The sequence below is a fragment of the Oncorhynchus mykiss genome, chromosome 16 (assembly GCF_013265735.2).
Source record: "Oncorhynchus mykiss isolate Arlee chromosome 16, USDA_OmykA_1.1, whole genome shotgun sequence".
NCBI lineage: Eukaryota > Metazoa > Chordata > Actinopteri > Salmoniformes > Salmonidae > Oncorhynchus > Oncorhynchus mykiss.
In genome coordinates this window covers 39,725,598-39,751,935 of record NC_048580.1, presented here as the reverse complement: position 1 = coordinate 39,751,935, position 26,338 = coordinate 39,725,598, and the positions used below count along the sequence as shown (strand labels likewise).

The 26,338-nt window shown below is 44.7% G+C and overlaps 2 protein-coding genes across 3 annotated transcripts; both read left to right on the top strand.

Annotated features, from left to right (window-relative positions):
• Window positions 1-16: 16 nt before the first annotated feature.
• LOC110491943 (isocitrate dehydrogenase [NAD] subunit gamma, mitochondrial) lies at window positions 17-18,492 on the top strand. Of its 2 annotated transcripts, XM_021565831.2 has the most exons (13): window positions 17-142; window positions 5,230-5,274; window positions 6,122-6,133; window positions 6,287-6,384; window positions 13,701-13,810; window positions 13,962-14,022; window positions 14,285-14,417; window positions 14,556-14,689; window positions 15,002-15,104; window positions 15,338-15,484; window positions 15,728-15,822; window positions 15,962-16,022; window positions 17,286-18,492. In XM_021565831.2, the coding sequence occupies exons 1-13, from the start codon at window positions 62-64 to the stop codon at window positions 17,385-17,387; spliced, it is 1,182 nt and encodes a 393-aa protein (XP_021421506.1). In that variant the 5' UTR covers window positions 17-61; the 3' UTR covers window positions 17,388-18,492. The 2 variants fall into 2 exon arrangements, with proteins under 2 accessions (XP_021421506.1, XP_021421507.1); XM_021565832.2 differs by lacking the exon at window positions 6,122-6,133.
• Window positions 18,493-19,128: 636 nt separating this feature from the next.
• On the top strand, window positions 19,129-24,023 carry LOC110491945 (translocon-associated protein subunit delta). Its single transcript, XM_021565836.2, has 6 exons — window positions 19,129-19,336; window positions 21,583-21,701; window positions 21,780-21,854; window positions 21,997-22,086; window positions 22,642-22,707; window positions 23,160-24,023. Exons 1-6 carry the CDS (start codon window positions 19,288-19,290, stop codon window positions 23,262-23,264), a joined length of 504 nt encoding a protein of 167 aa, XP_021421511.1. The 5' UTR covers window positions 19,129-19,287; the 3' UTR covers window positions 23,265-24,023.
• Window positions 24,024-26,338: the final 2,315 nt, after the last annotated feature.

The window sequence follows — 26,338 nt, the reverse complement described above, 5'->3', positions numbered from 1 at the left end:
TATCTCTGCTGTGTAGGCACGAGCAAATGTGCGTGCACGCTGTCAGTCAGATTTCATCAAGATGGCCGCCTCCAGTGCAGTGCTCTCAATGTCCAAAATCATCAAACCCATTTGGGGTGGACGGCTGGCAACGACGGCAAAAGTAAGACCGTTTTTTATGATAAATAGTTATGATGATAAAGGAACTACATAAAACTAGGCTTGAAAGAGAGTGTTTCTTGACTAAAACACAAGGTCATATCTGGTTAGCGTGCTAGCTTCCTGGGGTGCAGTCAATACTCCAAACAGTTACAAAACGTTTTTTTTTCAACAGAATGTAGCGTTTCTATTGGACAGATTCAGGTAGGTCCCGTCCTCTTTGCCGTACCTGGACAATAAAACGAAGGTTGTAACCAAGGTTATGTGAGCTATATGGATCACTCCAATATATTGTTATCACTCTGGTGGAGAGATACATCCGAGGTGAGGATTTACAGATTTACTCCCGTGTACACCTGTGTCACGGCTGGGGTCCGCCCCTATATATAGACCCCATGGCCGCAACACGTTCTCTACATCATTTTTGAGGCACCTCTAGCACTGTAGAGGCTTGGATTGATCAATATAGCGCACATAACTGTGGTTACATACATACAGACCGAGAAGCAGGTGCTGTCAATGTGGAAGGGGGGTCCCGGCACAGTCCCTGGAAGGGGAGGTGACGCCCAGGACGGCTGAACCAACCGCAGAGGGAGGTGCCACATTTACCCAATAGTAACCTAGCAAAAGTGCGAGAGGAAGCCCAGCTGGCAGCAGCACAGATATCAGCAATGGGCACTCCTCTCAGTGGAGCTCAGGACACAGCCACACCTCGTGTTGAATGTGCCACCACAGATCCCAGCACTGGCTTACCAGCCAGGAGCTATGCTGTCGTAATCGTGTCCACTATCCAGTGAGAGAGCCTCTGCTTTGATAGCCCAGCCCCCAGGACCCTCTCACCATAGCAGACAAAGAGCTGGTCTGTTGTTCTCACTGACCGTGTCCGCTCCACATAGGCAGCCAGTGGACTCACAGGGCACAGCATGCCGGAGGGAGGCCCAGACTCTCCCGCCACTGCCTGGGGGTCGTAAGCAGACAGGGTAAAAGGGATGTTCACATGCCTGTCTGACAGAACCAGCTTTGCCAAAGCTGCCAAGACCAGATCCAGATCCCAGCTCGCTATTGAGAAGGTCCTAGTTGGACGCAGGCGACTAACCCCCTTCATAAACCTGGAGACCAAGGGATGGCACCCCACTGGCCTCTCCATCCACCCCACATGGCAGGCAGATATTGCAGCCAAATACCCTCTGTGTAGAGGCTGCCAAGCCCTCATCCAAGCGAGACTGCAGGTATTGGAGGACATACTGCACCCCGCATGACTCGGGCACAACCTCAATACCAGTGCACCAGAGCAGAACAACCGCCAGCGCAACTGGTATGCTACGGTTGTAGCCGGTGCCCTTGCGCTCTGCATGGTGTTCATTACACCCTCCTGTAGTCTTAACATGGACCATTGTTGCCCTTCAGTGGCCAAGCCCACAGACTGAGGCAGTGTGGCCTCTGATGCCACAGAGTTCCCCCGGCTTGAGACAGCAGGTCCGGTATCATGGGAAGTTGCCAAGGTGTCCCAACAACAGGGACAGGAGAAGGCTGAACCAGGGTCGCCTGGGCCAGTATGTGGCCACCAGAAGCAGACAATGCTCTGCCATCCTGGTCCTGTACAGCACAGCCTGGATCAGGGGAAATGGGGGGAATGAGAAAAGCTCCATCCCTGGCCAATCGTAAGCCAGAGCATCCGAGCCCAGAGGCCCTGGTGGCGCTGACATGGAGTACCACAGGGGGCAGTGTGCGTTGTCCAGGGAGGCAAACAGGTCCACTGCACCATCCCGAACTTGTCCCACAGGTGCTGCACCACCTGGGGATGTAGGCTCCAGTCCCAAGGTGGCGGGCCCTCCCTCGAGAGCATATTTTGCTGCCACATTCAGGATGCCAGGTACGTGCGTGTAGAGATGCTAGACGTCCCTGAGCCCAGAGGAGGTGCTCCCGTGCCATAAGATGGAGGCGGTGGGACCTCAGTCCACCCTGATGGTTGATGTAAGCCACCACTGTGGTGTTGTTCGTTTTCACAAGGACATTTCTTCCTGTCAGGTGTGGAAGGAAAGACTGCAGGGCCAACAGTACAGCTCGGAGCTCCAGTGTGTTAATGTGCCTGCCACTCCAAGGGGGTAGCCAACAGCCTTTGGCCGACCTGCCCTTGGTTCAACCCCCCCTAGCTGATCTGGGAGGTGTCTGTGCTGACCAGCTCCCGGCAGCACATCCTCAGCATCTCTACCCCACCCGAGAGAAAGGAGTGACAGCGCCACCTCAACAATGCCCTGAGGCACTGTGCGGTCACCCGCAGCTGACGGTGGTGCTTCAGGTGCAGCCGGTGGGAGTTGAACCACCGTTGAAGAGGCCGGAGCAGGCCCAGGGGAATCAACAATGAGGCCGCCATCAGCAAGCCCAACGGGCATTGGCAGGTTAGGGCGGATACCACCTGCACCTGCCGAAAGTGGTCCAGGCAAGATAAGATCGCCTGAACCCTTCTGGTGGGCAGGCGTGCTCTCATGAGGACTGAGTCCAGTTCCATGCCAACGAAGGGCACCCTCTGGGTGGGTGTCAGATGACTCTTCTTGTCGTTTACAGTAATGCCCAGCCCGCCGATGTGGGTCAGGAGCATGTCTCTGTCTGACAGGACCTGGGTCCTGGTCGGGGCACAAATCAGCCAATCCAGGTAATTGAGGATCAACAACCCCAGGGACGTGAGAGGTGCCAGGACAGCATCCATGCACTTTGTGAAAGTGGGAGGTGTCAAGGAGAGGCCGAAGGGAAGAACCATGAATTCGTAAGCCCTCCCATCAAAAGTGAATTGGAGGTACTTTTAATGAGCTGGGTGAACAGGAACATGGAAGTATGCATCCCTCGGGTCCAGCGTCACAAACCACTGGTCCCTGGACACAGCCTGCAACATGCAGGCTAGGGACAGCATGTGGAACCTCAGTACTTTCAAGTACCCATTGAGGTTGCGGAGGTCCAGAATCAGTCTAAACCATCCTCTTTTTGGGACCACAAAATAAGTAGAGTAGAACCCACCTAGCCATCCTGCGGATGGAACCCTTGTCCAGGAGTACCGTAATTGGATTCGGTACCGCTTGAGCATTGTGGACAACACACTCCTCCCACAACACACTCCTCCCACTTTGCCCTTTGAGACCGGGAGAAGTGGCCGGGAAAGGGTGTGTCAGTGGTCTGGCCAGGGCCCACCTCTCCTCTGGCGCCCAGAGCTCCTGGGTCCCCCAGGCACGTCCCTATGGCGGTGAGGTTGTAGCTCCACCGCAGGCTGTGCCCCTCCCTGCTGTCGTCCCCCAGCACGAGGCGATGGGGCAGGAGAGGGACCCCACCGTAGTTCGTGTGCAGGTGGGTGGCGACGGTCCGTCTGCCTTGGACCCGGGAACTGAGGAGGCGGCATGAACCGTCTCAGGGTCTCCCAAGCCCTACGAACCTTATCGGTCTGCTCCAGAATGTCATTAACCCCTGGGCCAAACGTCAGCCCTGGGGTGATGGGAAGAGTGACAAATGTGTTCTGGAGAGCAGCTGGCAGACGGGATTAGGCCAGCCAGAGACTGTGCCGGGAGGTAACCACCTGCGCCGTGGCCCATCCGTTGGAGCGGGCCACATCCCTCTGGAGCAGGGAAAGCAGGCGAAACAACTCCATCGCAGCATGGTCGCATTGGAGGCCAAGAGAGCACAGGGACCCATATGTGGCTTTCAAGTCCCAGCTTCAGTGGCGGGTTCCACCCAATAATCTCCCAATCTGGGAGGACCATGGCAGCTATCACGGTGTCCGTGTTCGGGTACTCCCAGAGGCCGAGTGACTCTGCACCTGCAACACAACTCCGTGGTCCAGTCTCTGCTGTGAGTCGGAAGCACCCCCAGGCAGAGGCGTCACCTCTCAAGCGCCAGGCGCAGCGCAGGCTCCACCACCCTCTCCTCGTGGCTCAAACCCAGGCATTGCATACACAAGGTATACGGATCTCCAGGGGGGAGGCCACCATCACACCTGTCCCAAAGAGAAACCACAAGCTCAGCCAAGCCAGCAAGGCCACGGAGCAAGGGTCCGATGTGATCCGCTTGGAGGAATAGGAACCCGGTGAGGGATACCTCTGCAAAACACAGGGGAAGACCTCTGTGGGAAAAACCGGCAGACCAACAACAAAAAAACAGCAACCAGGTAATGGGTTTGATTTGTGTTTTTTTTGTTTTTTTGCCAACTGCAATATTGCCTAGCCGGTTTAATATCCAAGCAGGAAACAAAAAACAGAACCATATGATGGAGTAACTCTGTTTTTAGGAACTCCAAAGTTAATGTCTCAACTTAGTGGAAGCCCACCACAATACTCTTACATTCTGCAAGGCAAAGAACAAGAAAAAAAACCCTGCAGGGTAATTAAAGCGATTCACAACACACAGAACAAGCCGGTCCGCAAGTTGTGTAAAGTAAATACATTCTGTGGCAGCAAGAGCCACCAATATATTAATGGATGCACACGGAGTCCTAGTGTAACACTTCCGAAACATAAGCACGACAAACCACGGGCGGAAGATACAGATCAACAGCCCGCAGCGAGTAGTGCTCTCCAGATGATGGGCTGGCCATAGCTGCTCCAGGCTGCAAACAGCCAGAGAGTATAATTCCACGCAAGATCTTACACTTACCAGTGACTTACCAAGGGAACTTTGTACCTCAAACCACACGGACGTCAGCCGAGAAAATAAAAGAGAACTCCTGTCGCGGCCATGGGGTCTATATATAGGGGCAGACCCCAGTAATGACACGGGTGTACACGGGAGTAAATCTGTAAATCCTCACCTCGGATGAATCCCTCCGCCGATATAGTGAAACATAAACGCTAGTTATCGTTGCAAAACGTTTGGAGTAATGATTACACCCCTGGTTAGCATCAGTAATGATTACACCCCTGCTATCTCATCATTTTTGTTTCCAGAATTTTTTCTTAACTGACTTGCCTAGTTAAATAAAGTTCAGATAAATAAAAATACATTCATACTGTACTGTTGAATGTGTATCACTATTAGAAAGCCCTGCAGGTCCACATAATAACCACATAATCCACAAATTGAGTTAGCTAACGCCCTGTTTTGTTTCCTCAGGTTTTTGGAGCCACAGTGAGCAGTCGCAGAGAGAAGTCAACAGTAGTGAGTGCCCATCTCGGAATCGGTATCAACTAGATTATCTGTGGTGTTATCTAAATCTTGTGAATTCTGGTTGGCAGAGTTAGGCCTCTTCTAGCCAAGTTTTTCCTCAACTCCACAATGTACATCACATCACTGGAGTTGAGCGGAGACCACTGTACTGAACCTCCGACTTCGAATCGCTGTCAGTCGATACTTGTAAAAATGTACATTCTTAAACTCTTACCGTGTACCTTTCTTTGTTTGCTGAATCCATACTTTTTAATAAAACCTTCGTCAAATACAACCAGTGATTGTTTCCTCGCATCGACTGACAGCGACTCAATGTAGTCGCCGCAACTCAGCTAGGCCTCTTAACACTTGACATTTTAGCTACACGAGTTGCCTGGTGCACTTGATTGTCAGAAATAATTTGGGTTGCTGTCAGCTATGTCTATTTGAAGCATCATACTAACAAGGTAGTGTAAGTTGTGTGATGTAGCTAGCCTACCCAGGTATTTTACTATGACCAGAACGAGCTTCACACTGCCACTCTGTCAGATGAAAACGTTTCTGAGGGACATTCAGACGGAACTCTAAATACTTCTGCTTGGTATTGATTATTGTTGTGTTGATTTGGTGTGACAAAGTGAGCTAGCTAACTCTGCTAACAAACCCAATTGTCAGCATCCAGCTGAGCCTGTGCAACCTGATCAAGCCCCTTTACAAATTTTTGGGACCACATTGGGGAGAGGGAATCAGGGATGACCTACCAATCTGAGGGGGGGAGGGCAACTGTTGGATTTCAGGTGCTTTGCTAATCTCTCACTGTATTGTTCCGCTTTTCCGGCTGTGTTTCTACAACTAACAGGGACAAATCATTGTAAGTACCAGATTGCATCCCATCACATCATGTTACAGGCCTCCACATACCCATGTTACACATAACACACCTTATTCACACAATTGCCACACAAACATAGCATGGTAACTCTGGCAGAACAATACACAAAGATGACAAATGTATACATTTCAGCCCCCTCCTGCAAAGTATGGTGGCAGACACACTGTAACTCTCATACCTGGAGATGGTATTGGACCAGAACTTCTCAATCACGTCAGGGAGCTCTTCAGGTCAGTCAAGTGTGTATTATAACAGTCAATAATAGAGGTCGACCGATTAATCGGAATGGCCGATTTAATTAGGGCCGATTTCAAGTTTTCATAACAATCGGAAATCTTTTTTTTTGGGCGCCGTTTTTTTTTTGTTTTTGAATTACTTTTTTTTTTTACACCTTTTTATTGAATCTTTATTTAACTAGGCAAGTCAGTTAAGAACACATTCTTATTTTCAATGACGACCTAGGAACGGTGGGTTAACTGCCCCGTTCAGGGGCAGAAAGACAGAATTTCACCTCGTCAGCTCGGGGAATCCAATCTTGCAATCTTACAGTTAACTAGTCCAACACAATAACGACCTGCCTCTCTCTCGTTGCACTCCACAAGGAGACTGCCTGTTACGCAAATGCAGTAAGCCAAGGTAAGTTGCTAGCTAGCATTAAACTTATCTTATAAAAAACAATCAATCATAATCACTAGTTAACTACACATGGTTGATGATATTACTAGATATTATCTAACGTGTCCTGTGTTGCATATAATCTGACTGAGCATACAAGTATCTACAGTGGGGCAAAAAAGTATTTAGTCAGCCACCAATTGGGCAAGTTCTCCCACTTAAAAAGATGAGAGAGGCCTGTAATTTTCATCATAGGTACACTTCAACTATGACAGACTAAATGAGAAGAAAAAAATCAAGAAAATCACATTGTAGGATTTTTTATGAATTTATTTGCAAAGTATGGTGGAAAATAAGTATTTGTTCACCTACAAACAAGCAAGATTTCCGGCTCTCACAGACCTGTAACTTCTTATTTAAGAGGCTCCTCTGTCCTCCACTCGTTCGTTACCTGTAATAATGGCACCTGTTTGAACTTGTTATCAGTATAAAAGACACCTGTCCACAACCTCAAACAGTCACACTCCAAACTCCACTATGGCCAAGACCAAAGAGCTGTCAAAGGACACAAGAAACAAAAATTGTAGACCTGCACCAGGCTGGGAAGACTGAATCTGCAATAGGTAAGCAGCTTGGTTTGAAGAAATCAACTGTGGGAGCAATTATTAGGAAATGGAAGACATACAAGACCACTGATAATCTCCCTCGATCTGGGGCTCCACGCAAGATCTCACCCCGTGGGGTCAAAATGATCACAAGAACGGTGAGCAAATATCCCAGAACCACACGGGGGGACCTAGTGAATGACCTGCAGAGATCTGGGACCAAAGTAACAATGCCTACCATCAGTAACACACTACGCCGCCAGGGACTCAAATCCTGCAGTGCCAGACATGTCCCCCTGCTTAAGCCAGTACATGTCCAGGCCCGTCTGAAGCTTGCTAGAGAGCATTTGGATGATCCAGAAGAAGATTGGGAGAATGTCATATGGTCAGATGAAACCAAAATATAACTTTTTGGTAAAAACTCAACTTGTCGTGTTTGGAGGACAAAGAATGCTGAGTTGCATCCGAAGAACACCATACCTACTGTGAAGCATGGGGGTGGAAACATCATGCTTTGGGGCTGTTTTTCTGCAAAGGGACCAGGACGACTGATCCGTGTAAAGCAGGGGTGTCAAAGTCAAATGGACGGAGGGCCAAATAAAAAAATCAGCTACAAGACGAGGGCCGGACTGTTCGAATGTTAATTGAAAAATTTTTAAATGACGCATATAGTCTAGTGAACCTAATTGAACCTACTGAAAACCTAACAAATATATTACAATATGATCAGATAAATAAAGCAATATTTTATTATGGCTCTGTCAGTAATCTTTAATTTTCAACAGACACAAAAGACAAATTTCCTTTATATAAATATCCCCATAACATGAACATTAAATGAAAGAAACCGGTATTCAAGGCACCATCAGTAGACTATATTTTCTATTTTAGCAAAAGTGGGCTAAATTTACTTCAAAGAAAAAACAATAATAGCAATTTTCTATCATCCACTCAACTGAAATATTTTTAAAATATAATTGGATTGAAATACAAAAAAATAAAGTGCAAAAATCTATTAATCAAAAACAACACTTTGTTTAAGGAGAAGTAACATGCAGTGAAAACAAATATTACATTTTAACTTTTAAACTTGAACTGAGTAAAAACTCTAAATATGTGATTGCACAGTAATGTTCACTTGTTTGAGGTTGAGGGTGATACTTGGTGGTGTCCCATCTTTTCCACAAGTTCATCAATGTTCGGGGTAAGGCTCTGAGCTGAAGAAATCCTCAGAATTGAGTGGAGGTGTTCAGCAGTAAGTCGACTTCTGTGTGATGTTTTGTTCAGGTTCATCAAAGAAAACAGTTGTTCACACAGGTATGTGCTGCCAAACATAGACAACGTTTGAGCAGCCTGGATGCGCAGCTGGGGCATTGTGCCGGGGAGGAAACGGGCGAACTCCGCAGCACCCACTGCCGCATATTTTGCCCTCAGTGCATCATTGCATTGGAGGTCAATCAACTCCATTTGGAGGTTTGGTGGTGAGCTTTCCACGTCAACAGCAAATGGGTTACCGAGCAGTTCCAACCTGCTTTTTTGTGCTTCAAAGTCAGCAAATCGGCGTCGAAAGTCAGCGGCAAGCATACCTATTTTATCAGCCAACTGTGTGCTCGGGAACGCACTGGTAGAGAGCTTCTCTTTCATGGTCTGGCAGCTGGGAAAGTGGCTCAAATTTTCTTTCCGCATCTGCGTCTCCCACAGAGTCAGTTTGGTTTTAAATGCCTTCACTGTACTGTACATATCAGAGATGACACGATCCCGACCCTGCAGCTGCAAGTTTATTGCATTCAGATGACTCGTAATGTCACACAGAAAAGCCATTTCACACAGAAACATTTCGTCTCGGAGTTGTGTTGTGTCTTTCCCTTTGCTGTCCAAGAACAGACAAATCTCCTCACGAAGCTCGAAACATCTTTGAAGCACCTTTCCCTGGCTTAGCCATCGCACCTCTGTGTGATAAGGCAAATCACCATGCTCCGTTTCTAACTCCGTCAGAAATGCCTTGAACTGGCGGTGATTCAAACCTTTGGCTCTGATAAAGTTAACTGTGCGCGTGATGATGCTCATTACATGCTCCATTTTCAAGGCTTTACCGCACAACGCTTCCTGGTGTATGATACAATGATAAGCTGTCAGCTCACCTGTCGCGTTTTCCTCTTGCATCTTTTCCCGTATCTTCGCCACCAGTCCGCTCCTGTGTCCACACATCGCAGGTGCTCCGTCGGTTGTCAAACCCACGAGTTTTTCCCAAGGCAGCTCCATCTCATTTACACATCTTGACACCTCTTCATACAAATCATGCCCCGTATTTGTGCCATGCATAGGACGTAAAGCCAAAAACTCCTCTGTCACGCTTAGGTTGGAGTCCACTCCGCGGATGAAAATTGACAACTGGGCAATGTCAGAAATGTCGGTGCTCTCATCCACAGCCAAGGAATATGCAATAAAATCTTTTCCCTTTTTCACAAGCTGCTCTTTTAGATTGATGGACAACTGGTCTACTCTCTCGGCAATGGTGTTTCTGCTCAGACTCACATTTAAAAAGAGTTGCCTTTTTTCTGGGCAAACTTCGTCACAAACTTTAATCATGCAGTTTTTGATGAAATCCCCCTCCGTAAATGGCCGGGCTGATTTAGCGATCTCTTCTGCCAAAATAAAACTGGCCTTGACAGCAGCCTGGCCTTGTGATTTGGCTTTTTTGAACAGAGCCTGTCGAGATTTGAGGCCTCGTTTTAATTCCTCTGCCTTTTGTAGCCTTTGTTCCATGTCCATATTCTTGTTTTTGTCCGCGTGTTTCGTTTCATAATGTCGTCTCAGATTATACTCTTTCAGTACCGCCACACTTTCTCCACACAGAAGACACACAGGTTTTCCAGCTACCTTCGTGAACATATACTCCGACTCCCACCTTGTTTGAAACCCCCGGTTCTCAGTATCCACCTTCCGTTTTGCCATTTTTGATGGGTATCTGAAAGTTAATTTTACTGTGATGCTGACGACTGCTGTGCCAATAAATATTGAAATGAAGCAGCCTACTGCTCGGTGCGTCACCTTTGCATTGTGGGAAATGTAGTATTGGTGCGTGTAAAAGATCTGCGGGCTGCCGGCTTGCTGCGGGCCGGTTCTAATAATAAATCAAGATCATCCCAGGGGCCGTAAAAAACCTTCTTGCGGGCCGGATGTGGCCCGCGGGCCTTGACTCTGACATATGTGGTGTAAAGGAAAGAATGAATGGGGCCATGTATCGTGAGATTTTGAGTGAAAACCTCCTTCCATCAGCCAGGGCATTGAAGATGAAACGTGGCTGGGTCTTTCAGCATGACAATGATCCCAAACACACCGCCCGGGCAACGAAGGAGTGGCTTCGTAAGAAGCATTTCAAGGTCCTGGAGTGGCCTAGCCAGTCTCCAGATCTCAACCCCATAGAAAATCTTTGGAGGGAGTTGAAAGTCTGTGTTGCCCAGCAACAGCCCCAAAACATCACTGCTCTAGAGGAGATCTGCATGGAGGAATGGGCCAAAATACTAGCAACAGTGTGTGAAAACCTTGTGAAGACTTACAGAAAACGTTTAACCTCTGTCATTGCCAACAAAGGATATATAACAAAGTATTGAGAAACTTTTGTTATTGACCAAATACTTATTTTTCACCATAGTTTGCAAATAAATTCATTAAAAACCCTACAATGTGAATTTCTGGATTTTTCTCATTTTGTCTGTCATTGTTGAAGTGTACCTATGATGAAAATTATAGGCCTCTCTCATCTTTTTAAGTGGGAGAACTTGCACAATTGGTGGCTGACTAAATACTTTTTTGCCCCACTGAAAGTATCTGACTGAGCGGTGGTAGGCAGAAGCAGGCGTGTAAACATTCATTCAAACAGCACTTTCGTGCGTTTTGCCAACAGCTCTTCGTTGTGCGTCAAGCATTGCGCTGTTTATGACTTCAAACCTATCAACTCCCGAGATGAGGCTGGTGTGACCGAAGTGAAATGGCTGGATAGTTAGCTCGTGCTAATAGCGTTTCAAACGTCACTCGCTCTGAGCCTTGGGGTGGTTGTTTCCCTTGCTCTGCATGGGTAACGCTTCGATGTGGTGGCTGTTGTCGTTGTGTTGCTGGTTCGAGCCCAGGGAGGAGCGAGGAGAGGGAAGGAAGCTATACTGTTACACTGGCAATAGTAAAGTGCCTATAAAACATCCAATAGTCAAAGGTTAATGAAATACAAATGGTATAGAGGGAAATAATCCTATAATAACTACAACCTAAAACTTCTCACCTGGGAATATTGAAGACTCATGTTAAAAGGAACCACCAGCTTTCATATTCTCTCATGTTCTGAGCAAGGAACTGAAACGTTGGCTTTTTTACATGGCACATATTGCACTTTTACGTTCTTCTCCAACACTTCGTTTTTGCATTATTTAAACCAAATTGAACATGTTTCATTATCTACTTGAGGCTAAATTGATTTTGATGTATTATATTAAGTTAAAATAAGTGTTAATTCAGTATTGTTGTAATTGTCATTATTACAAATAAAAAATATTTTAAAAATTATTGCCGATTGGTATCGGCTTTTTTGGTCCTCCAATAATCGGTATCGGCGTTGAAAAAGCATAATCGGTCGACCTCTAGTCGATAACATGTTTATGAGCTGTTATTCACAGTTAATAATAAACGGCTTAAAAACACACAGCCACTAATATGTCCCTGGGACCTCTGAATATCTGTTAAAGGAACAAGCCACTCTAAAACTATCCTTTGGTATTTGTTGCATTAGTCCATTGTTGATACAGTTCCACAATGTTTTTAAAATATTTAACATTCAAAACGCTCTGTCACTTGTCACATCATGATGATGGGTTTTGATCATCATGATGATGTGACAATTAGCATTTTGAAAGTTCTATATCATGAGTGGATTACCAAAATATAGTTTTTGAGTGGATTATTCCTTTAAGTTTATTACAACTGGTTATAACATTCATGGCTTATAAACACCTATACCAGTTCATTAATTAAGCTGTTTTTATTAAATGTACACTACCGTTCAAAAGTTTGGGGTCACTGATGTTTCCTTGTTTTTGAAAGTCACTTTGAAAATCACTTTTTTTTTTTTTTGTCCATTAAAATAAAATTGACCAGAAATACAGTGTAGACACTGTTAACGTAGTAAATGACGATTGAAGCTGGAAACGGCTGATTTTTAATGGAATATCTACATAAGCTTACAGAGGTCCATTATCAGCAACCATCACTCCTGTGTTCCAATGACACAATGTTAGCTAATCCAAGTTTATAATTTTTAAAGGCTAATTGATCATTAGAAAACCCCTTTGCAATTATGTTAGCACAGCTGAAAACTGTTGTTCTGATTAAAGAAGCAATTCAACTGGGCTTTTTTAGACTCGTTGAGTATCTGGAGCATCAGCATTTGTGGGTTTGATTACAGGCTCAAAATGGCCAGAAACAAATAAGTGTCTTATGAAACTCGTCAGTCTATTCTTGTTCTGAGAAATGAAGGCTATTCCATGTGAGTAATTGCCAAGAAACTGAAGATCTCGTACAACGCTGTGTACTACTCCCTTCACAGAACAGTGCAAACTGGCTCTAACCAGAATAGAAAGAGGAGTGGGAGGCCCCGGTGCACAACTGAGCAAGAGGACAAATGCATTAGAGTGTCTAGTTTGAGAAACTGACGCCTCACAAGTCCTCAACTGGCAGCTTCGTTAAATAGTACACACAAAACACCAGTCTCAACGTCAATAGTGAAGGGGCGACTCTGGGATGCTGGCCTTCGAGGTAGAATTGCAAAGAAAAAGCCATATCTCAGACTGGCCAATAAAATAAAAAAAGATTAAGATTGGCAAAAGAACACAGACACTGGACAGAGGATCAATTAGCCTTTCAAAATGCTAAACTTGGATTAGCAGACACAACGTGCCATTGGAACACAGGAGTGATGGTTACTGATAATGGGCCTCTGCATGCCTATGTAGATATTGCATATAACATCAGCGGTTTCCAGCTACAATAGTCATTTGCAACATTAACAATGTCTACACTGTATTTCTGATCATCTTGATTTTTTTTATTTATTTTTTAAATGGACAAGAAATGTGCTTTTCTTTCAAAAACAAGGACATTTCTAAGTGACCCCAAACTTTTGAACGGTAGTGTATATGGGATTAAAGCAGTAGTGAGTGGCTACCAAGTTCCTAAAATGTTATTCACAGCTTATAAACACATCGACATATGTCTTATATATACTCAGTGGTACAACCAATGAGTTGAGGTAGAACGACTGAGTCTGTTGGGTTCTGTAGGTTCAGCTGTGTGCCTGTGGACTTTGAGGTAGTGAACGTCTGCTCAGCTACTGAGGATGACATCAACAACGCCATCACTGCCATCCGCCGTAATGGAGTGGCCCTCAAAGGTAGGAGAAACACTGTAATGCTCATAGCACCATGCTCTTGTACTCACATTGTAGGCAGGCTCCAGCTAATGTGTCACTCACTGCAACGTATGATCAATTGTCTGTATTCTATAGAATGCCTATAACACTGTCACCATGTTTATGTTTGTAGGTAACATTGAAACCCTCCACACCCTGCCTGCTTCCCACAAGTCCAGAAACAACCTCCTCCGGTAAAGTAAAGGTTTCTATCCAACGGTTTATTTAAAAAAGACAGAGGACATTTTGCTCGAGTGCTCCGTTTCTGCTCACGGTTTGCCTATCTTTAGCCAAACGATCGTCTGTTTCTCTGCGGCTCTCTCTGTCCTGCCCTGTCAGCTTATAATGTCTCCACCCGTCTCTCTGTCCAGCCCTGTCAGCTTATAATGTCTCCACCCGTCTCTCCGTCCTGCCCTGTCAGCTTACAATGTCTCCACCCGTCTCTCTGTCCCCCAGTACCACTTTGGACCTGTATGCCAACGTCATGCACTGTAAGTCCCTCCCTGGAGTCCAGACTCGTCACAACAACATTGACATCATGATCATCAGGGAGAACACTGAGGGAGAGTACAGCAGTCTGGAGCATGAGGTTACACACACAGGCGCACAGACACACACACGAACGCACGCACGCACTCACACGCCCCTCAACTTATCCCTTTCTTTTTTTCATTCACACTCTTTGCTTTATAAAACCTGTGTTAGCATTCTGCTCTTCCTCCTGTAGAGTGTATCAGGGGTGGTGGAGTGTCTCAAGATCATCACCCGGACTAACTCCCTAAGAATCGCTGAGTATGCATTTAAATTGGCCCGGGAGAAAGGTCGCAAGAGGGTCACTGCCGTCCACAAGGCCAACATCATGTAAGTCAAGTCAGCCGAGGTGTAGATGTGTATCCATGTGTTATAATGACTCACACTCTGAGCACTTTGAGACTGCGGTCCAATTGTGTACCCTTCTTCCCAAAGTGTGCACTCGTTCACTTCCCCTCATAAATTTAAATGGAACAGAGTTGTGTAAGAAATATGGTGGTAACTGCACCCGCCCCCTAGCCCATGCGTACACTATTCCAATACTTTGAAAAGCACGAGGTGGAGTGAACAAGTCAAGTGGACACTTCAAGAAGAATGGAAGAGAGTCAGAATGCAACCAAGGGTTTATTCTCCCCTTCACAGGAAGCTGGGAGATGGTCTGTTCCTGCAGTGCTGTAGAGAGGTGGCTGCTGGGTACCCTGACATTGCCTTTGATGCCATGATAGTCGACAACACCACCATGCAGGTATGAAAACCAATGCTATCTTTATTATACAGACACACCAGAACGTTTTTACCTGGTCCCAGATCTGTTTGTGCTGTCCCGCCAACTCATATGGCCGTTGATATTGCCATGAGTTGGCACTTGGCAAGACAGTACAAACACATCTGGTACCGGGCTAAGAAAGTTTATATCTCTTTTGTCCATATTACTTATGCTTATTAGTGTCGTTTATCCATTCCCCTCTGATTCCCTAGCTGGTGTCCAAACCCCAGCAGTTTGATGTGATGGTGATGCCCAACCTGTATGGGAACGTGGTCAGCAACGTGTGTGCTGGCCTGGTGGGAGGGCCAGGGCTGGTGCCAGGGGCTAACTACGGCCGCGACTATGCTGTCTTTGAAACGGTCAGTCCACTGGGCACCTGTAATGTCTGCAACTCTGATAATGTAATACGATGCTCCTACAGTGGTTTACAACAGACAACGTTTTGATCCCATTGGAATCTTACTCCAAATAGGGCTTAGCGTTTGTAAATTGAGGAGTGAATGCTGGACTTAAACAGTAGTCAGTTGACTGGCCAAGTATGTCAATGATCTCTCGATATGCTCGCTCTCTGTCTCTCTGTCTTTTCTCGATGTGACTTTCAGGCCACCAGGAACACAGGGAAGAGTATTGCTGACAGGAACATTGCTAACCCCACTGCCATGCTACTGGCCAGCTGCATGATGCTGGACCACCTCAAGTAGGTACCCCTTGCATCGTCTAATGAAGGGGCTGTTTCTAAACCATGACCATGTGTATGTGTTATCTGAGCAGCAGTCAACTAGTTGAACAGAACAGATGGCATGAAAGTCAACTCATTGTATTTCTGTGCGTCTCAGGCTCCATGATTATGCCACTATGATCAGGAATGCAGTCCTGACAACCATGAATGAGACTCAGGTAAGTCAGGTTCTCTCACCTCACTGCACAATACACTCACCAGGGGTGTATTCACTAAGAACTCCCGAGTGGCGCAGTAGTCTAAGGCACTGCATCTCAGTGCAAGAGGCACTATAGTGCCTGGTTCAAATCCAGGCTGTATCACATCCAGGGTGATTGGGAGTTCCCTAGGGCGGTGCACAATTGGCCCAGCGTCGTCTGGGTTTGACCGTCATTGTAAACAAGAATTTGTTCTTAACTGACTTGCCTAGTTAAATAAAGGTTCAATGTAAAACTTTTTTTTTAAAGAATCCAAGAATCGTTAACCAAATGAAAGCAAACGGAATGAAATGGGGAGGGACCTAACTGAATTTGTCATTGTAAAAGGTTTTCCATTTGGAGTAAACTGTTTGCTATGATCTAATTAATACACCCCTGCTCAATACCTCCCTGCACCTGTATCACACTACTCAATACTCTCACCTGAGTTAACACACGTCACTGCTCTGTATATACACACACACCTCACTGCCGACTGACCTGCTGAGGGTCTGGACAGTTATCAATGGAGCGCATGCAAATGAAGAGCTATTCACATTTATTCTTTCAAGTATTTGAATTGTCTGCCATTCTAGCTAGAAATGTATCAAATTCCTCCTTTACACTCTGGGCCAGGGGTAAGCAACTAGATTCAGCCGCGGCCCGATCAGAGCGGATGGGCGGGTGGCCGGAACATAATTCTAATAATTTGTACATTGCAAATTGACCCCAACAAAATAAAAATCACTCCCTTGGCCTAGCGCAGGGACGGCAACAGGCTGCCACTGGGCCAAACCCGTCCCGCAGGCAGCTTGTTGCCGACCCTGCTCTAGGCTAACTTGTCCCTCCTGTAATCAAATGTATGCTGCTCTATAGAGCCTCTTCATCGTACAAAATGTTGCCATTGTACCCACTGATTTATTATCGGTGCAGAATCCCTCTGAGGAGGGTGTGATTGATAGTAATTCTGGGGCCCGGGGAGAGCAATATTACAGAATATTCAGAAATAAATGTATTGTGTAGAGTAGATATGATTGTCTGTCACGGAGAATATGGAATGATGTTTGGTCTATTTGCCATATTTATATCTGTTTCACCTATATTGTTTATTTGAGTAGAATGTGATTTGTGACTAGTTATTTGTCTGTTATGTTGCAGTTGCACACAGCTGAGGGGGATATAATGGCGACGTTGACAATTGTCTCAAGTATCATCCTGCCTAATAATATTCTTCTTCTCCTTCAGTTGCACACAGCTGACATTGGGGGGCAGGGCACCACCTCTGAGGTGGTCCAGGCTATCATGAGGAACATCCAGAGCAAGGGGCCTCTCACCAGCGAGCTCTGAACACACACACACACTTTGAGGATGTGTCCCGTATGTTTAAAACAGCTGTAATGTACTGTATGTGTGTGCTGAGTGAGTGGGTGTGTGTTTGTGCATGTTTGTTTCTATAGTGATACTCCTCTGTGTTGTTGACGTGTGGGAGCGGTTCAGTCCTGTCTTTACACACACACACACACCTCTTTCAGACTAGCAGGGTGTGTTCATCAGTTGTCTTCTACATTGTATTCATGTCTGTATCAATGATTACGTTTAATTTCACACCAGTCTGTCTTTCATAACCATTCCCTGTCCGGTTCACGCACATTAACCTTTGTGCATAAACAAAGGAAGTAGTAGGCCCAAACTCTACATCGGTAATAGCATGCTGTAGTGAAGTAAAAGCAAGGATCTATCTCTTAGGTTTAACCCCAGGACATGATAGCTACTCGCTAGGTGTATCCTACAACCCAGCACATAATAGCTAGATTGCAACACATTCAGCTCCACTTGAGACATTGGCTTTGTTTGATTGTATTTAAGCAACCGTTCTTGGGTAAATGGGTTCACTGTAGTCATTTGTGAGAGTTGAAACGGTTTTAGTATTTTCTCGCAGTACAAATGACAAAGAAAGAGTGTAAACAGTTATGTTTCTCACAGTAATGCAATCTTGATAATAAATGTTTTGATGTTCTTCTCACAGTTCAGCGGTGCTTAGCCTTGGGTCTCTGTCTTTCTGTTATCAGATTTTGCTCATCTTTCCCAAAATCAAATGATTTACCAATGTCCTTTCTGTGGTCTTCAGATCAATTCACTCTATTTGACAAGGTTTTAGTTTTACTGTTCTATTTGACTGTTATCTGTTACATATGTTCTATAACAAGTGTCATTTGAACAACAACTGTACACTGAAATGCCATTATTATATACTTTGTCAAACATACTGTTTTTCACTTGATCCTTTGAAAAAACTAAACCAGACTTGTATCTCTGTGTTGTACGCGAAAGCAACCAATGTGTTTGTACCTCAAATACCTATATACTGTCTCTCATTAACGCACAGTGGTTGAAATCTAGAGTGAACCCAAGCACATTTACCTGCTAAATTAAATTGTTTATTTTGGTTTCATGTACTAAGCAAGCATACTTTTGTTGGGTAATACTTTTTCCAGATCCAACACATTGCTTGGTAAATTTCAGTGCAATAGATGCTGCAACAAGGGAACGGTATTGGCATCAAAGCAGGCAAATTTAAGGGATACTTCCCAAATGGCACCCTATTCCTTGTATAGTGCACAATTAGTCAAAAAGTAGTGCACTATATAGAGTGCCATTCGGGACTTATCCAGGTAGTTATTTTGGGACTAGTAAACATACCTGTAGACACAAAATATAAGTTATGAAAGGTAGGGTGCAAATACTGCTTGTCAGTAGAAGTATAATTTAGGTTATGATTAGGAATGACTGAAATACGCAAAGGAGGGTTAGTCAAACAGGAATTGGGTTTTATTTAATCCAACTTGGATGTGATAAACAACTCCCTCTCTCTAGAAACATGTTTAGGCTATGCTACCTGGAATTAAATAACCCAGAAATGCGTATCTCATATTGTTACATCCATATTTGAATGGTACTTTTATATTGAATATACTTTTACCACCATGAAGTATGTTTTTGACTTATTTACTTAAGTGAGACACCGTGAACTGTGTAGTTTATTCTAATTGGCCTATAAAATACATTTCATAGTCTCCATGAGGTGACGTGTCAACACAGCCACGTTCCCAAAATGCATTGCGCTGATACGGTGCGTTAGTCTAAAAGCCGACATAGACTTTTTGAAGGAAGACGTGTCTGTAACAACTGCTGAAATAACTAGCTGCGGAAGTCTTTGTCGTGTTAAAGACATTTTGAGAAATCAACCATGATGATCAAAATAGCCGCGTTTCTTGCTCTTGTCTGCTTGTGCACAGGTGAGTAATTTCAGAGAGATTGCAACAGTAACTAGCTAGTGGCAAGGAAATCTAGAGTGCATTTGGAAAGTATTCAGACCCCTTGACTTTCCAAGTTGTAACGTTACAATCTTATTCTAAAATGGATGAAATTATCCCCCCCAAAAAAGTATTCAGGACCTTGACTCAGTACTTTTTTTAAAGTACCTTTGGCAGGGATTACAGCCTTGAGTCTTGGATGATGCTTCAAGCTTGGCACACCTGTACTTGGGAGTTTTTCCACTTTCTTCTCTGCGTATCCTCTCATGCTCTGTCAAGTTGGATGGGGAGCGTTGCTGCACAGCTATTTTAAAGTCTCCAGATATGTTAGATTGGGTTCCAGTCTGGGCTCTGGCTGGACCACTCAAGGACATTGAAACTTGTCCCGAAGCCACTCCTGTGTTGTCTTGGCTGTGTGCTTAGGGTCGTTGTCCTGTTGGAAGGTGAACATTCGCCCCAGTCTGAGGTCCTGAGTGTTCTGGAGCAGGTTTTCGTCAAGGATATGTGTACTTTCTCTGTTAATCTTTCCCTCAATCCTGACTAGTCTCCCTGCCGCTGAAAAACAACTACAAAGCATGATGGTGCCAGGTTTCCTCCAGATGTGACATTTGGCATTCAGGCCAAAAAGTTACATTTCGGCTTCAACAGACCAGAGAATCTTGTTTCTCGTGCCTTTTGGCAAATTACAAGCTGGCTGGCATGTCCCTTTTTACTGAGTAGTGGCTTCCTTCTGGCCACTCTACCATAAAGGCATGATTGGTGGAGTGCTGCAGAGACAGTTGTCCTTCTGGAAGGTTCTCCCATCTCCACAGAGGAACTCTGGAGTTCTGTCCGAGTGACCATCGGGTTCTTGGTCACCTCCCTGACCAAGGCCCTTCTCCCCCGATTTCTCAGTTTTGCCGGGCGGCCAGCTCTAGAAAGTCTTGGTGGTTCCAAATTTCTTCAATTTAAGGATGATTGAGGCCACTGTGTTCTTGGGGACCTTCAGTGCTGCAGAAATGTTTTGGTACCACTCCCCAAAGCTCTGTCTCGTCGCTCTACAGACAATTCCTTCGACCTTGTGGCTTGGTTTTTGCTCTGACATGTGTAACGGATGTGAAACGGCTAGCTTAGTTAGCGTGGGCGCTAAATAGCGTTTCAATCAGTGACGTCACTTGCTCTGAGACCTTGAAGTAGTAGTTCCCCTTGCTCTGCAAGGGCCGCGGCTTTTGTGGCGCGATGGGTAACGATGCTTCGAGGGTGACTGTTGATGTGTGCAGAAGGTCCCTAGTTCGCGCCCGGGTATGGGCGAGGGGACGGTTTAAATTTGTACTGTTACATTGATGCTGTTGACCCGGATTACTGGTTGCTGCGGAAAAAGGAGGAAGGTCAAAAGGGGGGTGAGTGTAACGGATGTGAAACGGCTAGCTTAGTTAGCGTGGGCGCTAAATAGTGTTTCAATCAGTGACGTCACTTGCTCTGAGACCCTGAAGTAGTAGTTCCCCTTGCTCTGCAAGGGCCGCGGCTTTTGTGGCGCGATGGGTAACGATGCTTCGAGGGTGACTGTTGATGTGTGCAGAAGGTCCCTGGTTCGCGCCCGGGTATGGGCGAGGGACGGTCTAAATTTGTACTGTTACACATGCACTGTCAACTGTGGGACCTTATATAAACAGGTGCGTGCCTTTCAAAATCATGTCCAAACAATTGAATTTACCACAGGTGGTAATCAAGTTGTAGAAACAGGATGCACCTGAGCTCATTTTCAAGTCTCATAACAAAGGGTCTGATTAGTTATATACTTATTTGTTTTTATTTGTAATACATTTGCTGACATTTCTAAAAAACGGTTTTTACTTTGTCATTGTGGGGTATTGTGTGTAGATTGAGGGGAAAAAATGTATTTAATCAATTTTAGAAGAAGGCTGTAACATAACAAAATGTGGGAAAGGCAAGTGGTCTGAGTATTTTCCAAATGCACCGTATTAGCTAGCTAGCAATGTATTTGGATAGCTGGATAAGAAGGTGAATGTTAGCCAACAAGGTTGGACAGCTAGGTGGCTAGCTACAGTAGCCATTCTATTCAACCCAATTTTGCAGATTTTATCAATCTGCACCACCAGATAGTTGGCTAGCTAAGTCAATTATTTTGTTATGCACTAGCTTGGCTCTCAGAGTAGAAATGAACAGTACCTTCACATTACGATAGCAAGCAAAGACTGCTTGATGTAATTTCTGCCCATGTTGTTTAGGAGAGAGCTGTTCAGACCCTGTGATCACCCCCTCTGCCTACACCACCTCTGATGCCGTCATCTCCTCTGAGTCTGTCTTTATCGTGGAGCTCAGCCTGGCCTGCACCAATGGCGCCCAGGTACTGTAGTTAGACACGACAGACAGACACGCCTCTCTTTTTCTCATCACGCTCTAAATGTGTATCTTTCTTCAACAGAGTGTGGCTCTGTATGCTGACGTCAATGGCAGACAGTTCCCCGTGACCAGAGGCCAGGATGTTGGCAAGTACCAGGTAAGAGATGGGTCTGATGTGGACATACACTATGGATGTCCAATATACACTTATCAAGAGTCACTTGAGCCTCTGTGCACATGCTGTGGGTTTATGACATAGTTTGTCATGTCTTCGCTCTGTCTCTCTTTGTGTTTCTCAGGTGTCCTGGAGCATGCCCCACAAACAGGCTAGCTCCGGTACATACCAGGTCAAATTCTTTGATGAGGAGTCCTATAGCTCTTTGCGCAAGGTAAGCGTTTCATTCCTATTCATCTATGAGTGTAACTGGGGACTTTTGCCACGTTCAAGACAACCCTGAAATGTCTGACTTGGAAACTCGTAGAAGGATTAGTTTCCTGCTTGGAAATGATCAGAATCATCAAATACGAAGCTCTACGCAAAAAGAAAAGTGAGCACATTTTTACTCAGAGGTTCCTAGTGGTCTTGAATGCGGCATCACTTACACTTGGCAAGATAATCAGCGATCTAGCTACCAGTAATGTTCAATGGCAGGAGGAGACAGCGGCTTGGTGACTAGACAGCAAGAGCTCCACATTTCCCAAGTTTATGCAAATTTAGATTTCCAATCGTAAGAGGGCAGCTCTTGCTAGCAAGCTTTGACATTGGCTAACAATAAGTGGTCATGCATGCTGTTTGAAAGATACAAACACCAGGGGAGATCTCAATGTCTTGATTGTTGTTTATCTATGCAAGTGTGAGTCCAGAGTAAAATATTGGTGCATACTGTCAGATATGACCTATTGCCTTATGCAATTGTGTGTGTTTATGTTTGTTTGTTTTTTAGGCCCAGAGGAACAATGAGGATAGTGACTCAATCCAGCCTCTCTTCTCTGTCAACGTGGATCACAGGGTGAGTCAGCATAGACAGAGTAACAAATGAATACTCGATGAAAGACCGTCATGTCTATAGTACACGCATTACGCTTAGAAAATGGAGACGTCAGAAACGACAGAAGAGTGAACACTACTGGAGGCACCTTGCCATTTTAGGAGACTGTTGTATTTGGTAGCAAAAAGCAGTGGGCTGCTGGAAATACGTGAATTGTTTCCACAGTTAGCTGAGATGTTTATCTAGCTAGCAAATGTTAGTTACACAAAGCTCAGACATGTTTTTGCTAGTTAAAGTAGCACTGTTCTGTCAAACACCTGTCCTCAAAAATGGTGTCTCCAGTTGTTTACTTTTATCAATTGTGTTGCACCTTCTATGTGTCTTCACACATTATGGACCATTTGTATTTAGTGTTTTTCATTCTCATCTGAGATTCCTTCCTAACTGGTGCTGCGTTGTCTTGTTGTTTCTAGGGTGCATGGAATGGCCCGTGGGTGGCTACTGAGGTTATGGCTGTTCTCATCGGTATCCTGCTCTACTACCTGGCCTTCAATGCTAAAAGCACCATCCAGGCATAAAGGACTGCAAGTCCCACAATTCTCTGCAACTGGAACTCTAAAATACTGTTGAATTCTGGTGTGACTTTTCTACCAATCCAGAACAACAATTTGCCACCATCCATTTCGAGATGCGGAACTAGTTGTTTTATATTTTGTATTTACATTTTTTAAGCAGAAGAAGCTATTGCATTGTGTCAAGTTGTGGTAAAAACTGCACACCTCAATCAAACCCGCTGTACCCCACAAACTGAATTGAGCACAGTAATTTTGTGTTCAAAAGCAAACCCAGGTCCTGAAAGTTAAAGGACTGTTTCTATATGCCAACACTGACTTCCTTTCATAGCCTCAGGCTTATTGTTTACCTACCGGTGGACTTGGCCTCTGAGAGACAAGAGTATCTGTCCATCATTCTGTGGTCTTTCTTGTGAAGGACCTTCATTGGTACTGATTCTACACAGTCTAAAATGACTGGTTCTGTATCTACAAGAGTCTTGAGTAGGAGTGCTGCTCTAAGATCAGTTCCCCCATTTTCTATTCATTATGATCTGAATAGCAATACTGATCCTAGATCAGAACTCATACGCTGAGATACTGTGAATACGGACACTGGTGTTTAAGAGTCTGATGCCACTGTGGACTTGTCAGTTGCTGACTGGCTGTGTCTTACCGACAGTACATGGAACTGTTGCACTGGCTCGCCGAAGAGGCCAAATATTCAAGTATTGGTGATTATTTTTGCTTGGTGGTCAAATTAATAAATGGTTTGCTTTTCTCCTACTATGTCTCAATTATGCTGCACACATCTAGATCTAGGGGCAAAACATTATCCAAGGCCACACTACAATGCATCAAACTAAAATGAGTTACTACTAGAGTATGAAGTAGAGCAGTGGTCCCAAATGACATTCAGCTGCGGGACAATTTTTTTCTTTGAGCAGACGGTCGAGGAGCCTGATCATAACTACATATCATTTGTAATCTGCAAATTGATCGCAAGAAGCCCAGAGTTTTCAAAAACCCAAATTTCTGAATAAATGTACTGTATACTAATATAGTATTTGAAAAACATAAAATCCCACAGTCTGCCTGTTGGAGACTCCTGAAGTAGAGCATGACCTTAGTGGTGAGGATATTGAGGGATGTGTTGCCTGCTACATTACATAGGATGCCTCTTAAACTGTATAGGCTTTTATCATAGTTCTGGCCCAAATGGCACTCTATAGGGCTCTGGTCAAAAGTATTGCACTGCACTATATACAGGTATCTGCCAAAATAATGGAAACACTTGATTATATGAGAGATAGAAATACATATTGAAAGCAGGTGCTTTCACATGTGTGGTTCCTAAGTTAATTCATCAATTAACACCCCATCAGGGTGTTGAATAAAAATGCTGGGCCGGCAATTATTTTGGCTAACATGGCTATAGGATGACAATGCCCCAATCCACAGGTCACTGAATGGTTTGACAAGCATGAAAACAATGTAAACCATGTCTGTCTCAGTCACCAGATCTCAACCCAATGGAACACGTATAGGAGATTATGGAGTGGCAGCAATTCCTGAGGTAGTGTTTACCACCACCATTAAAAAAGCACCAAATTAAGGAATTTCTCATGGAAGAATATTGTTGCATCCCTCCAATACAGTTTCAGACACTTGTAGAATCTATGCCAAGGTGCATTGAAGCTGATCTGACTCATGGTGGCCCAACGCCCTAAAGATACTTTATGTTGGTGTTTCCTTTATTTTGTCAGTTACCTGTAGGTAATCCCTTCAATGTATACCACAAATTCTGGAAAGAAATTCTCATGAATAGTTTTTCCTTAATGATGTCTTCTTTAGCAACCTATTCTTCTCCATACTCAGCATCTCCTCGCACCTTTGGGTGGTATTATAAGGTAAACTTATCCATAAATTCCTGCATCATTTAGCCCTCCTATACAGGTTCACATGCATGCCTATAAGGAGGCTGGAAACCCTGTCTGTGTCCCAAAAGGTACATTATGTCCTGTATAGTGCAATACCTGGTCAAATGTAGTACACTAAGAAGAGAAAAGAGTGTTGTTTAGGACACAACCACTGAATGGAACCAGTGGTTATTTCAGTATTGCAAGGGAAAGCTCAGGGGAATAACTGTCACACCGTGGTATGCCTTGATGGTGGAGGAGACAGCATGCTCTACATTTCAAGACTGGCTGAGGAAGGAGTCTGATTTTAAGTGGCTGTTGCAAATCTTTCTCTCTCTCTCTGCTGTCAAATCTGGCAGGCTGGTTCGTTCTCAACTGTCTTCTAAGAAAGTTGTGTATTTATTTTAGGTCAACATTTAAGTGGAGCCTGCTGAGCCGGAGCACGTCTCATATTAATGGCTGGAATGGAGTCAATGGGAATGGTATCATACACGTCAAAGACGTGGTTTCCATGTAGTTTATACCACTCAATTTATTCCATTCCAGCCATTATTATGAGTCGTCTTCCCCTCAGCAGCCTCCACTGATTCACTGTAGAGTCGGTTTCATTAAAAGTTGATTTTCATCAGTCATTTGCAGTACTCCCGACTGGACAGCGTGTGGCAGCTGTGTGCTGCAGGTCTGTGGTTCATTACCGTCATAATTGAACAGTGTCGCTACATACATTCCCACTCTCTCCAGCTGAAACACCATCATCTCATAGGTTGGGCTGCGGATTACTTGTAGATGAAACACTCATTTTGTACTTTGTGTGTTATCTTTTATGCTACTCAACGTTTTCCTTCATTCATGACACATTGTGAATGATCAATTTGCCTGTATGGCAGAGTTTGGCCTCTATACAGTAGCAGTGTCTAGTCTGAGCTTATCTATGGATTTCAAGGAATCATTTCTATATAAGTGATTTTTTTTGCTGTGAACCAGAGTAGTGTGACAGTGAGTATTATATTGTATTTATACTGTATATATATCACTTATCGTATGGGATAGGCCTATTGTTGAAACCTCACTGGTTTATGAGAACACAGTAACTGTAACTCCCTCTATCCAAGCGAATTATGTCAACTCTGTACTTAGTTCAGGTAACACGATATACAGTACACTCTCCTGTATACCTAAACA

Bases quoted from the DNA above. Each gene is read 5' to 3' on its own strand.
- LOC110491945 (XM_021565836.2), top strand. From the start codon at position 19,288: ATGATGATCAAAATAGCCGCGTTTCTTGCTCTTGTCTGCTTGTGCACA. The intron at 22,087-22,641 runs GTAAGCGTTTCA...TTTGTTTTTTAG, and splicing joins CCTATAGCTCTTTGCGCAAG to GCCCAGAGGAACAATGAGGA. The intron at 22,708-23,159 runs GTGAGTCAGCAT...TGTTGTTTCTAG, and splicing joins CTGTCAACGTGGATCACAGG to GGTGCATGGAATGGCCCGTG.
- LOC110491943 (XM_021565831.2), top strand. From the start codon at position 62: ATGGCCGCCTCCAGTGCAGTGCTCTCAATGTCCAAAATCATCAAACCC. The intron at 143-5,229 runs GTAAGACCGTTT...TTGTTTCCTCAG, and splicing joins GGCTGGCAACGACGGCAAAA to GTTTTTGGAGCCACAGTGAG. The intron at 16,023-17,285 runs GTAAGTCAGGTT...CTTCTCCTTCAG, and splicing joins CAACCATGAATGAGACTCAG to TTGCACACAGCTGACATTGG.